We start from the raw sequence: 13,837 nt of genomic DNA, 5'->3' as shown, positions 1-13,837 counted from the left end.
AAATTTAGACCTTTTAACATTAACATGGGCAACATACACTTCTTTGCAATTAGGGAGTATCATATAAAAAAATTCCTAACTATGTCTAGTAATAAATGTATTAGAAGATTTAATCGAGAGTATCTTCTCTAAATTGAAGACTCCTCCTGATGCAGCCATTTACATTTTTTAATCTCCACTTACAGTCATATAAATGGACAACTTGGCAAATGAAGTTAACATCTGTCTTACTGGTCCCTCACCCACAAAATCAGAGTGACAAAGCACTGGCATTACCTGTATTACAATTATTATTTTACAAGGACTAGACCATTGCCTTAGGGCCCTGCCATAACAAACTCTCCTCAGACCCTTGCATAACAGGTTTGTTCCCCTTAAACCACTCCCCATGATGCTTTCCCCCACTTCAGGATTCCAGACCACAGGGCAGGAAAAGCTGGTTACATACTCTTTATAAGAGAAGTGTGTTTCCCGATGCTCTGTAAAGGAGTCAGTTGTGCACTACTAAAAATACCAAGTTATAAAACCCATATTCTCCCTTATGAAATGACCCTCCAAAATTCTCTCGGCAAAACAAATCTCCATCTACCAAAGTTCTGTATTTTATAGCAAGATCTCCCCAAGATAAACTCCTTTCTACTATATAAAATTCTGTTGTATCGTAACTTTTGTTTTTAAATACCAACTTCACCCACACATTGAGTCAGTAAATATATGAAGGCAACACACACCATCACAGTATTTAACGGTCTTGCAAATTCTATAAGTCAAAAAGTCTCTGTTTCTTTCCTCCTAAATGCAGGAAAGTTAAATCAAAGTGGTGAATTTTGCACTTTGTTCTGAAAATTAGGTTCAAGATCATTTTAATTTCCTGCAGAAACAAGTTTCACACTTCTAGGCCAGCAGCTTTCAGTTCTGTCACCTGCATTTATAAGTCTTCACGTTTTAGTAGTTCCACAGTTCCTGAGGAATGCACCTGACATGGGAGTTTATAATTACTGAGAAGTAACTTTTAAACTAGCTCATGCCAATGTCATGAGGGGCTTTGAGGATCAGAACTGAAACCCCAAGTTTGACTCGGTTCAGTGCGTAGCCGGTGAAATGAGCAGAACACTGGGGCGATACACTGTCAGCAACTTATGTTATTAAGTAGGTAAGCTGTTTCACTTTGAACTAATTGGACAATGTGTTACAATCGGAGAGTCAAGAGTTTAAGGCCAGAAGGGGCCTCCTGTACATAACATGTCACCTACACTACCCAGAACCTGCACACTAAACACAACTGAAATTAGACCAAAATATTATAGCCCACTGGAAACTAGACTATTATGTGCCACAGGCAGAGATTAGGAAGTACCAACATGCATCAGTGCTCCACAATCAGGTACGATATGTTGCAACAATAAACGCAGAAGGTCATTAACTCATGGATCATTGTGGCCTACTCCAAAACTGACACCTTGGGGTGCAGTCTCCTTGGCCAGCTTTAGGAAGAAGAGCTCTTTTTCAGCAGCCATATTTATCTGGGCATCCAGTAACAATGAAGATTTCAGCTAGCCCCACCCCATAGAGCGTGTTAATGTGGTTCTGAGTTCTATGAAGCTTTATCTTCTCTCCACCAGCATCACTCTGTATTGCCCACATTTAGTATCAGCCATCTGCTCTTCGCTGACACTAACGGTATGTCCACACAGCAAAAGCTGTGCACTGACTAACCTACCTGAGCTAGTGCTGTGTATGGCCAGCCTACTCTAGCTAGCTTAAATCCAGCTAGTGTGAGTAACAACAGTGATGAAGACAATGCAACAATAGCTTCTGAATGGGCTAGCAAGCCAAGTACATACCCAGGATCCATGCCAGGCTTGTACTACATGTACTGCAGCTCAGAGTGCACTACCATCACTGCTATATCACCTCTGCTAGCTAGATTCAAGCTAGCTCTAGTAGGCTGGTCTTTGCACAGCTTTTGCTGTGCAGATATACCCTAAAACAGCTAAGGGACGGCGCTGTTTGTATCTGACATAACGAAGACATACAGTTGGGTGTTGTTCATGTACTACTGGCATATGAATCTTTGTTGTCTCAAGATCTTACCCAGAGAAAAAGGTTACTTACCTGTATTGTAACTGATGTTCTTTGAGATGTGGTTGCACATATGTATTCCACATTGGAGAGTGCACCCAGTCAGAGCCGGAGTGTTTTCTGTAGCTGTACTTGTCAAGGTGGCACACACACACTGCACATCCTCATGGCCCATCTCAAGCCTATATAAAGGCAATGCTGCCCTGATCCCCAAGAGTTCCGTTGCACCAGAATATGGTGACTCGGGACTCCGGTGCAGAGGGGTTACAATATGGGTAAGTAATCATTTTTTCCTCTTTGAGTAGGGTGACCAGATGTCCCAATTTAAAAGGAACAGTCTCGTTTTTTGGGACTTTTTCTTATATAGGCGCCTATTATCCCTCACTCCGTCCTGTTTTTTCACAGTCGCTATCTAGTAACCCTATCTTTGAGTGATTGCACATGTGTGTTGTACTCAGATGACACGCAACAGTACTATTAGGAGATGGGGTGCAGAGACTATTTAAATAGGAACTGCAATACTGTTTTCCCAAAATTTGCTTTAGATCTTGAAGCAGGCATAAGGAGTGAAGGTATGCACAGAGGACAAAGTAGCAGCCCTACAAATGGGGACATCCCATAGAAAAGCTAATAAAGCTGCTTGAGTTGAATGGCCTGACTGTCTTTGTGGAGGAGAGATGTGAGCTATAGAACTGAGAAGGGCCCAGATGAATTCTATTTTCTATGTCAGGATTAATCTGGATTTTCCCTTTTTTCAGGCTGAGTCCCACACAATCAAAGAGACAAAATGATAAACCATGTGGTGGAGAACCTGATGCTCAGATCTTCCTCACACTAACAGTTGCCTAGGTAAGGGAAGACGTGCATCCCTGTTCTCCTCAAGTAGGCCACCAGCACTACAATGGACTTGGTGAGCACATGTAGCACTGACATTATGGGCCAAAGGGAAGTACTGTGTATTCATAGAATCATAAACCTGCTACTACAAATCTCAGAAACTTCCCATTACTTGGCACTACCATCGCATGGAAGATGAAGGAAAGCAAACCAGTAACTGTGATCTAGGATTGATGATAGGGAAACCATGTGAAGTCTAATGTACATGATGAACTTTCTGAGATTTCAGAAGTCCAATATGGATCTCAACCTCTGCTCCCCTTCAACTTGAGGATCAGAAAGTATCATGAGTAAAACTTCTTTCCCCAGTGTTGATAAGGAACTTCTTGTATGGCCCTTAAAGTGAACAGAGTCTGAAGCTTTTTGAAGAAACACTAACTCATGAGATGGGTCCCTGAAAAGTTTAGGTGGACGGAGAGGAAATGGATAGAATATCCCAATTTCGTAGTGCTTAGAATCCAGTTGGCTATCATCATGGCTTCTCAAGCACTGAGAAAATGGGACAATCTTTCCCTAAATGGGGGGGGTGAGAAGATGATAGGAAGATTGCCAACAACTGCATGGCTGTTCTCAAAGGACAAGTCAAATGGGCTGCTTCAACACAGCTGACTGAGGACAAGCTGGATGACTCAAAGTGAAGTTGAAGGACCTCTGTCTCTGATGTTTGTGCTTCCTTCTCAAAAAATCATGTTGCCTTGGTGAATATCAAGCCTACATATAAAAACTGACATGGTTATTACTGTTGTCGGGCTATATACTGACATAAAGGGTAGCAGAAGAGGCTTTAAATGTAAGTAGCTTCATTAGTCTTGCCTGAAAACAAGAACTGACCATCAAACAGAAGGTCCTCTATGGTTTGTTGGATGTCCAAGGCTATGTAACCAGGGGGGTCTCATTGTTATTGCAGAAGCCATCACCCTAGCATAGTGTTTCCCAAACTTGGGACGCTGCTAGTTTAGGGAAAGCCCCTGGTGGGCCGGGTTGGTTTGTTTACCTGCCACGTCTGCAGGTTCAGCCGATTGCAGCTCCCATTAGCTTCGGTTCGCTGCTCCAAGCCAATGGAGCCACGATTCGCCCGACCTGAGGATGCAGCAGGTAAACAAACCGGCCTGGCCTGCCAGAAACTTTCCCTACACAAGCGGCATCCCAAGTTTGCACACACAGTGTTGTTACTTTATGGAGAGGATTTGCGGGTCCTGAAAGATCACAGATAGAAAGATCTGTATAGCCCTGTACAACCAATACAGTGTCATCAATCTTTTTTTCAAGGGAGGGAATGAATCCTCAGATGTTAAAGCTTCTGAAACAGCTTCATGCACTTAAAACTGGTGTATATACACTCAAATAAGCTTTAACAAAAAAAAGGCCTTTTGATGCTACTAAAATACAGTAGTTGATAACTCCCTCTTCAAGGAGAACCATCCAAGAGGGTGGACAAGATTTTGTGGATCCTGCAAGACTTGTAGGTTCTTGCAGCTTACATCATACATCCAACTGTTTCAGCTAACATTAGTATATATGGAGAATATTACGTTACAAAATTGAGAAAGTGGCCAAATTATGTACAAGTGGAATAACTAAGAAAAATAGACTTGTAGCTAAGAGCATATGTAATATTATTTTATTGTTTGAATTATGGTAGCATCTATTCTAGATGGCCCAACACGGACCGAGGCCCCATTGTGATAACTGCTTTACATACACTCAGTAACAGGCAGTCTCTGCCCAAGACCTTACAAGCAAGGGCAAAACCTTAACACAGTGAACTGCCTGCCAAATTCAAAGAAATTATTTTTCAATAAGCCATATTTGATTTACATTGCTTTAATATTAAGATAAGGCTAACATCTTTATCTGTAAACCAATCTAAATCCTTAAAAAGTGTACATAATTTACCCCCTTCATTTTCTCTATTTCAGTTTCCATTGTGCTCTCTGGAGGAAGCCAGAAAGATAACCAGTGCATCCAAATATTTGCAGCAGGTTGCTGGGCAAAGCCATCGTGCTCTGTCACATGATAGCCAATAGATTTCAGAAGAGATTAGAGTGTTTTTTCTTTTTAAAAGTTTATGTTCCCATGGACTACATAACTACAAGAGGCCTGGAACTATTTAAATACCAGCTGGTTCAACGCCTACTTCATAACACTATAGTAGGCTCTTGAATGGTTAGCATAAGTTAGCTACCCTGTCTAATTATTTTTATTATTCAACTGTGTGTATGTCTCAAAACTATTTCTTGTTTTCAAGTTTATCTTCTAATTACTTCTGTAAAAGACTAGAGTCATCAGTATATGCTCAGACACAAAATGCAAAAATAGTACATATTCACAATGTAACTGTACATATGTCGCCAGGCTCTGCTGTAGAAAAAACTGTGATAGTGACCTGCTGCATCCACCAATCACTGCAGAATCAAGGTCAATGAGAAAATGAGAACACAGACTACTAAAGTTTTCTTCCCTTTCTTTTCCCCTTAACAGTTCCTTCAACTTGAGGCACTAAAGCACACAAAGACAATCTCACCCTCATGCTCTCCAACTTACCTGGAAATCTCACCTCTACTATAGGAAGGACCATAACTTCCTCTCAAAGATTAAACCCAGCTTCCTGCTTTAATTTCATAATTCAGCTTTTGAAAAAAAATGTCAGCTGAATAAAAACAAGAATGAATTTAACCTACTGAGAGCGTAAAGAAACTACTATGTGCCCACTGTAGTCATAGTTTAGCAAAAAAATTTTAAACAACGTTCACACCAACAGCAGTTTACCATTAGTTGCCATTGTAAAACGTTTTTTATTTAGTAAATATGCAACTCTGATCAGATGTTTAGTGCCCAATTGGTTATTTGTTCTCTCAACCACAGTTGTCCCTTGTTTTATAGGTACTCTCCCTTCCATATAGCCCAATACACGGCACCATAGAAAACTTTTCAAGACAGGTTTTAGGGTGTAAAAACTCTGAAAAGGTAATCATAGGGGCAGAAACAAGGTGAAAACATTCAGTAAAGAATGTCAGAAAGTATAAATGAGTGTGTACTTGCTTATCCAAAGCTGACAGGAAAGAGTCTGAATAGAGCATTCTGAAGGCAAAGTGATGGCATTCTAGTAAGGCTACCTAAAGCTTATTAGAGGAGATTTTACCAAAAAGGTTATGATGATAGCAGCATTGTCCATGTACTGTAGAACCTCAGAGTTACAAATACCTCGGAAATGGAGGTTGTTCGTAACTCAAACATTCATAACTCTGAACAAAATGTTATGGTTGTTCTTTTAAAAAGTTCACACCTGAACACTGACTTAATACAGCTTTGAAACTTTACTCTGCAGAAGAAAAATGCTGCTTTTAATCATTAATTTAAATGAAACAAGTACAAATCTTTTTTTTAAACTTCCCCTTTTTTTAGTAGTTTACGTTTAACACAGTACTGTAATGTTTTTGCCTCCTCCTTGCTGCTGCCTGATTGCGCACTTCCAGATCCAAATGAGGTGTGTGGTTGACCAGTCAGTTCATAACTCTAGTGTTCATAACTCAGAGGTTCTACCGTATATACAAAACTGGAAGGAAAAAAAAAAAAGCACATGTACTCTCAAAAGAAGTCCCCTTCACTCCCCAAGATATAATTGAATTTTGCAGGAAAGAACATTACAACAGTTCTCACTAACAGTGCAGGTCTCTCCCCATGGCCAGTTTTAACATCAAAGAAGGTAGCGAACCACAGATTTGCAGGAACGCGGAAGGTCAGATAAGGCTGACTATAAGTAAGACAGTAAGAAAATTGTGGACTGTGACTGTGTTGCAGAAACTGTAACTTTTAATACTCACTGCAACTTTTAGTGCCCCTCCTCCATCATGGTGGAGGGGCGGCTGGGGCAAATTTGAGTGACTAGTATTGTGACCTTGGTTAACAACCAAGGAAAATTCATGTGAGTAGCGATGCAACCTAGTGCATGAGATGGGGCTATGGTGATGTATGAGGAAGACAACCTCAAAGACTGTGCCTTCTTCAGCAGTTGTGCTGGGAAACCAGTTTGGGGAGGCCCCAGTAAGTGGAGCTAGGTAGGAGCTAGGACTTATGCCTTCCAAAGAGCTTGATGCCAGGACAGGGGAGCCCCAGCAGTGCCAGCCCCTTCACAGGGCTTCTAAGGGTCTCCAAGTTGTGGCCAGCTCAGGGCACAGAGGCTCAGGCCCCACACACATCCTGGACTGAAGGCTTGGGGAGGAGGGGGTATCCAACCTATGTTGGAGAGTAAAGGACACTACTAACAACTCTGTCCTGATGGCACCGTTACCTTCTAACCCCATCACACGCTACCTTGTGGACACCTCTACAAAAACCTGCATCTGCTCATCAGTAGGGCCAAATCTGAGTGATGTTGCGCCTTGTGCAACAGGTGGCAAAGCCACTCATTCAAATGTGGCTGGAGCTTATGTGTGGGTGTACACCCAGGACTGGACTCCTTGTGGGGGCATTCAGATGAGAGGTCTTTATTCTTCCTGTTTGTTTTATTATGGTACTTGAACTGACAGCATCAAAACCGCAACTTAAACTGTGGCCACAACTTCTGAACAACAACAACAAAAATTCACTACTTTCTTAGAGCCTATATTAAGTGAATGCACGCTTCTTGTGGATTACTTTTACTTTTAATTTAGAGGCGAAGGCTAGGGTTTATAAGCCTTCTTGAAGAATCTGTTTTCAAGAGAAACTTGAAGGTGGATGGAGTCAGGCATAGAAGATAACATTTAAGAAAATGCGTTGAGTTGGAACAAAATGACACATGTAGGCAGTTTTGGCCAAGTGAAAGGAGAGAAGAGCAGAAAGACTGATGGGAGCTAGACCACAGCCTATCATACTGATTAATATTATCTTCATTGTTTCCTTGTGGTCCCCCACAATTGGTCTGTTTCCATCTGCTGTCTCGTCTAATATTTAGACTTTAAGCAATTTGGGGTCAGCGACTGTCATCTCCTTCTGTGTTTGAACAGTGTCCGGTAGGATGGGGTGCTGGGGGGTTTCTAGGCGTAACGATAATAGAAATCAAAAAATATATTGGGAAGAGCCTTAAATACAAGGGCAGGGAATTTGAGTATGGTGCATATATAGCAAAGGTAAGCTAATAAAGGGATTTGAGAGAAACGAAATAATTCAGTCAGCAGGTGGAACTAATAAGTGAGTTCTACTAGAACAGAAGAGGGCAGAGTAAAGGGCCTTATTTTCACTAGGGGAAAAGATGTGTTCTTAACTCTTGTTGGCTAACACATGGTAACAGAGGCAAAATGCTATTGAAGACAAGGCAGTTGGTAGTTTTCACACAAGTTGGCAGGTTGAGGTAGAAACTATGTGGGAGTCTTGGGTTTATCTCGACCTGCTACCTTTTGTTAAAACTACAAACTGTCACTGATACAAATGAGAGGTATGTAATGAAATAACTTGGGTATAAGTAGAGTTGCCCTTTACTTAATGAATTCACAAACCCTATCAGGACTTCTCAGTTCCCATTCTAAACTAGCGCCTTCTGTAGCATTGGGGTGATCTAAACCAACAGCAGCAGCAGAGCACTTACACAACAGCAAGCTGTTCCCTTTGCAGTTGGCTCCTGTGTAAAATTCTTGCTACAAAGGACAACTGATTAATGCTAACCACTTTGAGGCTGCAACAGATTTTCCAGTCATCACCCTGATCACGCCACTTGTATGATTTTTGAGTCAGAGATCATCTCATATACATTTCTACAACATCTAGCACAATGAGGACACAATCCCAATTAGGACAACCTAGGGACTACTGTAGTAGAAGTAAGAATGATGATCACAAGTACTTCACATCTGGAAGAATTGAAATGGAAAAGTGAATAAGAAAGTGATCAGTATTTTCCTTTGCAACTTTCCAATTTAAAATATTACTGTTCAAGTGCCACCACCTCTCTTATTAGAAAGGCAGTCTGAAAGATTAAAAAAAAAAGCGAGGTCTGAGGAAGTAAAATGAGCATTGTGACAAGGTCAAAAAATGCAAACAAGAATGAATTAAAAGTTGCAATGAGATGAACAAAGCCCCAAAAATGGGGATTAGAGAAAAATGACACAAAGAGGACAATTCAAAGGCCTAGTATTCTGCAGTGAGATTATGCTAAGTAGTCAATATAAGACAAAATGACTAAACATTGTTGGGGAGAACCTCTTTATTATCTCAATTTAATTTGCTTACCAGATCTTTATCCTTAACAGGATTATCAGCTGGCTAAGGGAGTTGTGTGCATGGGACTATCTTCGGAAGCTGTGAATTAACAACCTGAACCCCACTACATCTTCGGAATTTACTGTAGGCCCATGAGCAATTGTGCAGCAACGGCTTGTGTGTATTTTGGAGCAAAGAGAAAACAGACAACCTGGGCCATGTGGCAGCTTGCCAGAAGCCTGAGAGCCACATCTAATTAGTCACAGCAGAAATTTCCAGCATTACTACCACATTAAAAGAAACTCAGACTTAACAGAGATGGTTGTTTTGTTTTTTAATACTTTGCTTTTCATTTGGCAGATTTGTTTGTAGCTAGTGTCTATCAGAGCACTGTTGACTCAATTTAGATGCTAAGAAAGAAAGGCAGTACGCAATTATGTATGTAACCTTTTCCTAACATAAGCGAGGATATGTACACCTATACCCCAATATAACGCTGTCCTCAGGAGCCAAAAAGTCCTACCGCATTATAGGTAAAACCGCGTTATATTGAACTTGCTTTGATCTGCCGGAGAGCGCAACCAACACCTTCCCCCCCCGAGCGCTGCTTTACCGCATTATATCTGAATTCGTGTTATATCATGTCACATTATATCAGGGTAGAAGTGTACTACTATCCAGAAAAAACAGAATAAAATCAAACAGTATTCTAGACATTTGCCACTTTATTGGGATCAGAAGCACACAGTGGAAAGGAAGAGGTATTTGCACCATATTTGTAGCCACAGTGTTCCCACTTTGAGGGCTTCTCTACACACAAGCTTGCACTGGCTTAATTAAATTGACTTAGTTAACTAAGTGCAAACCCTGTGTGGACCCTTTGTTTGGCATAAGAGTATTTCAGCTTAATTTAAACCAGTTCCAACTTAAACTATACCAAAGAAAGCACTCTTGGGCTGGAATTGGAGTGTTTCTACAGAATTTTGCACAGATTTCAGTACATCAGTTGAAATTCACACCTTATGTTATACCTGTGCAACTTTTCCATGTAGACAAGTCCTAAGAGAACAAACCACTCTTCTCCATTGCCTGCTTACTTTATCATATATCACTCCTACATAATATGTAGTCTCACCAAAATGACTAATTGCTAAAGAAATCGCAAATGTTTATTTAAACATTTGTGATAATCACTCTTCCGTTCCTTTTCTATCCACCACCCAAATAAACCATAACTTCTTCCCAACACAATCACCTATTTCCCTCTCGCTCCATCATCCCTCATTTTCTCTATTTCTCTCTCTGACCCACATCAACCTTCCCCTGCTAAAAGATGTGCTCAAATGCCAACTGCAGAGCATCAGTAACTCTGCGGGTCTGGAAGTGTCTGCAGGAGGGTGGCCACTTTATTTAATTTCTCATGCTCTGGGGCAGAAACAATGCAATCTGGGGTATGATGACCTAGAGTAATGCCAGAGCCCATTTGATGTAAATACAGATGGTAAATAGGTTACAGCAAACCTGTTAAGAACATGACATGAATTTTGGTAAGGGCAAATAGACTTGTTCAGATGAATGAAAGGGGAGAAAAAGCAAGAATTATAAGAGTAAACAGCTGAAAATCAACTGGCTGTAATACAGGAAAGAAGTAGATGTGTTTCCACAAAGCTCTATCATTAGGAGGCAAAAAGGGTTGTTAACGTATATACCCCAAGTGTCTCAGGACTGGGTAAACTCTCACTTTCCCGGGACTCACTGGACAAGTTTTGCTTAGTGCAAGTCTCTCTCCTAATATTTATTAATTTTTGCAGTGTGCGAGAAAATGCAGTGCATATTTTACAGTTTCCTTCCCTCTGGATGATAAATTTGCCACATTTTAGTCTCTCCTACTAGAAGAACTTGGATAAGGCAAGAAAACATGCTTGTTTCATGGTTTCTTTATCCACTTGTAGACTAAGGATTTTCATGCATATGTTATAGTATCTCTCCCCTCTCTTTGGTGCTGGTGGGAATGTGTTTTATAGACTTTCAAGGGATAAGTGGATTTCCAATATGGAAATGGGAGAGATTTTGCTGTGTGTTACAGTTTCTCTTGGGGTGGGTGGGTGTCTGTCTCTCTCTCTCTCTGGGGATATGGAGATGGGAGTTGTTGCTATGTGTATATTACAGTCTCTCTTAGGTTGAGTTGGTGGGGGTGTTGCTGTGTGTTACAGTCTCTTTCTCTATTGAGATGGGGGGTATTGATCTGTGTGTTACAGTTGGGCTCTCAATAACCCATGAAGGCTGTTGCTCTGTTTGTTACAATCACTCTACAGCAGGTGTTCCAAAATTGGGCCACAGATTGTTCAGGGTAAGCGCCTGGCGGGCCACGAGACGCTCTGTTTATCTGTGTCCCCGCAGGTACGGCTGCTCACAGCTCTCAGTGGCCGCGGTTCACCATTCCCAGCCAATGGGAGCTGCAGAAAGCAGTGGCCCATCCCGCTTCTTGCAGCTCCCATTGGCCAGGAACGGCAAACCGTGGCCACTGGGAGTTGCCATACCTGCAGACACTCAGATAAACAAAGTGTCTCGCGGCACACCGGGGCTTATGCTGAACAAACTGCGAACCAAGTTTGGGAACCCCTGATCTACAGGAATATGGGGGCATTACTCTCTCTGTCTATTATATCTGTGTTAAAGCTGCTCTTTCTGGGGATATCCGGAGGCCACTGCTCTGTGTGTGTGTTACAGTTGTGCTCTCTCTCTCTTTGTGGATACAGGAGGCATTGCTCCATGTGTGTGTGTTACAACCTCTCTCTATGGGACATTGCTCTGCATCTGTGTTACACCAGCTCTCTTTTCATGGGGATCAAGGAGTTGGGTATTGCTCTAGAGCAGGGGTTCTCAAACTTCATTGCACCACAACCCCCTTCTGAAGGCAAAAAAAATTCTACACTACCCCAGGGGGGGAAGGGGAGGGAAAGAGAGGGGAGGGCTGAAGCCTGAGCCAGCCTGAGCCCCACCGCCCCAGGGGGCCAAAGCCCGAGCCCTACCGCCCCAGATGCTGTGTGGGTTAGTGTCTCAGCAGATACAGAGATGCGGGGGGGGCGGAACATTTGTTACTGGGTGTATAATACAGTCTCTCTCTTTAGGGATATTGAACAGTTGCTGTGTGTGCACTACAGTCTCTCGGGGCAGATGTAGAGATGGGGGGGGGTGTTCCTGGGTGCGTTACGGTCTCTCGCGGAGGGAAATGCGAAGATGGGGGGTTGTTGTGGGGTGCGTTACAATCTCTCGGGATGGGGCTGCAAAGATGGGGGGGTTGTTGCTGGGAGCGTTACGGTCTCTCGGGAAGGGAGATGCGAAGATAGAGAAGTTGTTGCTGGGTGAATTACAGTCTCTCGGAGATGGGGGGCTGTTGCTGGTGCCTTACCCTCTCTCCGGGTGAGGAGATAGGGGGCTGTTGCTAGGAGCGTTACGGTCTCTCGGAGATGGGGGGCTGTTGCTGGTGCCTTACCGTCTCTCCGGGTGAGGAGATAGGGGGCTGTTGCTGGGAGCGTTACGGTCTCTCCGGAAGGGAGATGCGAAGATAGAGAAGTTGTTGCTGGGTGAATTACAGTCTCTCGGAGATGGGGGGCTGTTGCTGGTGCCTTACCCTCTCTCCGGGTGAGGAGATAGGGGGCTGTTCCTAGGAGCGTTACGGTCTCTCGGAGATGGGGGGCTGTTGCTGGTGCCTTACCGTCCCTCCGGGTGAGGAGATAGGGGGCTGTTGCTGGGAGCGTTACGGTCTCTCGGAGATGGGGGGTTGTCGCTGAGTGCGTTACCGTCTCTCCCCCGCGCACGCACCCACAAGGCGGAGGGGGGCGTTGCCATGAGGGAGCGGGCCGACTGGCTGCGGGAGGCAGACGCCCGGTGCAGGCCGCTCTCGCCCTCCGGGCTGAGCCCCGTTACCCCCCTCGGAGTTGGGGGCGCAACCTCCCCTCTCCCCCGCTGCCAGGCCCTGCGCATGCGGCCTGCGCTAGCGGCCTAGCGTTCCGCGGGAAACCCACGGCCGGGCGCTTACACCAACAATGGCGGCGGCGGCGCCACCTCCCCGCCGCGCGGCCCTGCAGAGGCGCAGGGACCTGTCCCGCCCGCGCGTACCTGGTTGAACTCCTCGCCCACATCGGCGTAGATATCTATGTGGTCCACGCCATCCGCCATGATCCCGCCCGCTCTTCGGGCCGCCTCCGTCACCGCCGCGCCCGGGTCTAGAGCAGCCGCCGCCGCCGCCGGGGAGGGGGAGCTAACGTCACTTCCGGGAGGAGACGGGGAACTTCCGGTTAATGCCTCAGCTACCACTGCTGGCTGCAGAGGATGGGCCTGAGCCCGCGCCAGGCCGGGGGGCGGTTGTGTCACACAGGCCTGCCGGGGAGTTTCTCTCAGCACCCCGCCCCTCCCTACCAGTCAGGGAGTGCGACACCCCACGCGTGTTCGAGATTTGCTCACTAACCGGTCCCCCACTGTCGGAGGCAGGGCTGGCTTTAGGCCAATTCCACCGAATCGGCCCCGCGCCCAGTGAGAATCTCTTCCCTGGCTAGAGGCACCTTTTTAATTTTTACTCAGCTGGTGGCGCTCCAGGTCTTCAGCAGCAATTCGGCAGCGGGTCCTTCAGTGCCACCAAAGACCTGGAGCGAGTGAAGGACCCGCTGCTGAAGTGCCA

At 44.3% G+C, this 13,837-nt stretch overlaps 1 protein-coding gene and 1 long non-coding RNA gene across 7 annotated transcripts in view; one reads left to right on the top strand and one right to left on the bottom strand.

Moving 5' to 3' along the window:
* The window catches only part of CPSF6 (cleavage and polyadenylation specific factor 6), a 47,362-nt gene extending 33,949 nt beyond the window's left edge, over positions 1-13,413 (bottom strand). For 3 of the 6 annotated variants that reach the window (XM_050935523.1, XM_050935526.1, XM_050935527.1), the window contains exon 1: positions 13,279-13,412. In XM_050935523.1, the coding sequence (XP_050791480.1) occupies positions 13,279-13,338 (60 nt within the window). In that variant the 5' untranslated portion in view covers positions 13,339-13,412. Of the gene's footprint in view, positions 1-13,278 lie in introns of all 6 variants that reach the window. The other 3 variants (XM_050935524.1, XM_050935525.1, XM_050935528.1) reach the window with 2 other exon arrangements.
* On the top strand, positions 12,353-13,052 carry LOC127042730 (uncharacterized). The gene is made up of 3 exons (XR_007772032.1): positions 12,353-12,521; positions 12,606-12,743; positions 12,828-13,052. It is a non-coding gene; the product is annotated as an uncharacterized LOC127042730 (long non-coding RNA).
* Positions 13,414-13,837: the final 424 nt, after the last annotated feature.

Source organism: Gopherus flavomarginatus, chromosome 1, assembly GCF_025201925.1.
Source record: "Gopherus flavomarginatus isolate rGopFla2 chromosome 1, rGopFla2.mat.asm, whole genome shotgun sequence".
Taxonomy (NCBI): domain Eukaryota; kingdom Metazoa; phylum Chordata; order Testudines; family Testudinidae; genus Gopherus; species Gopherus flavomarginatus.
This window is presented reverse-complemented; position numbering and strand designations above follow the sequence as displayed.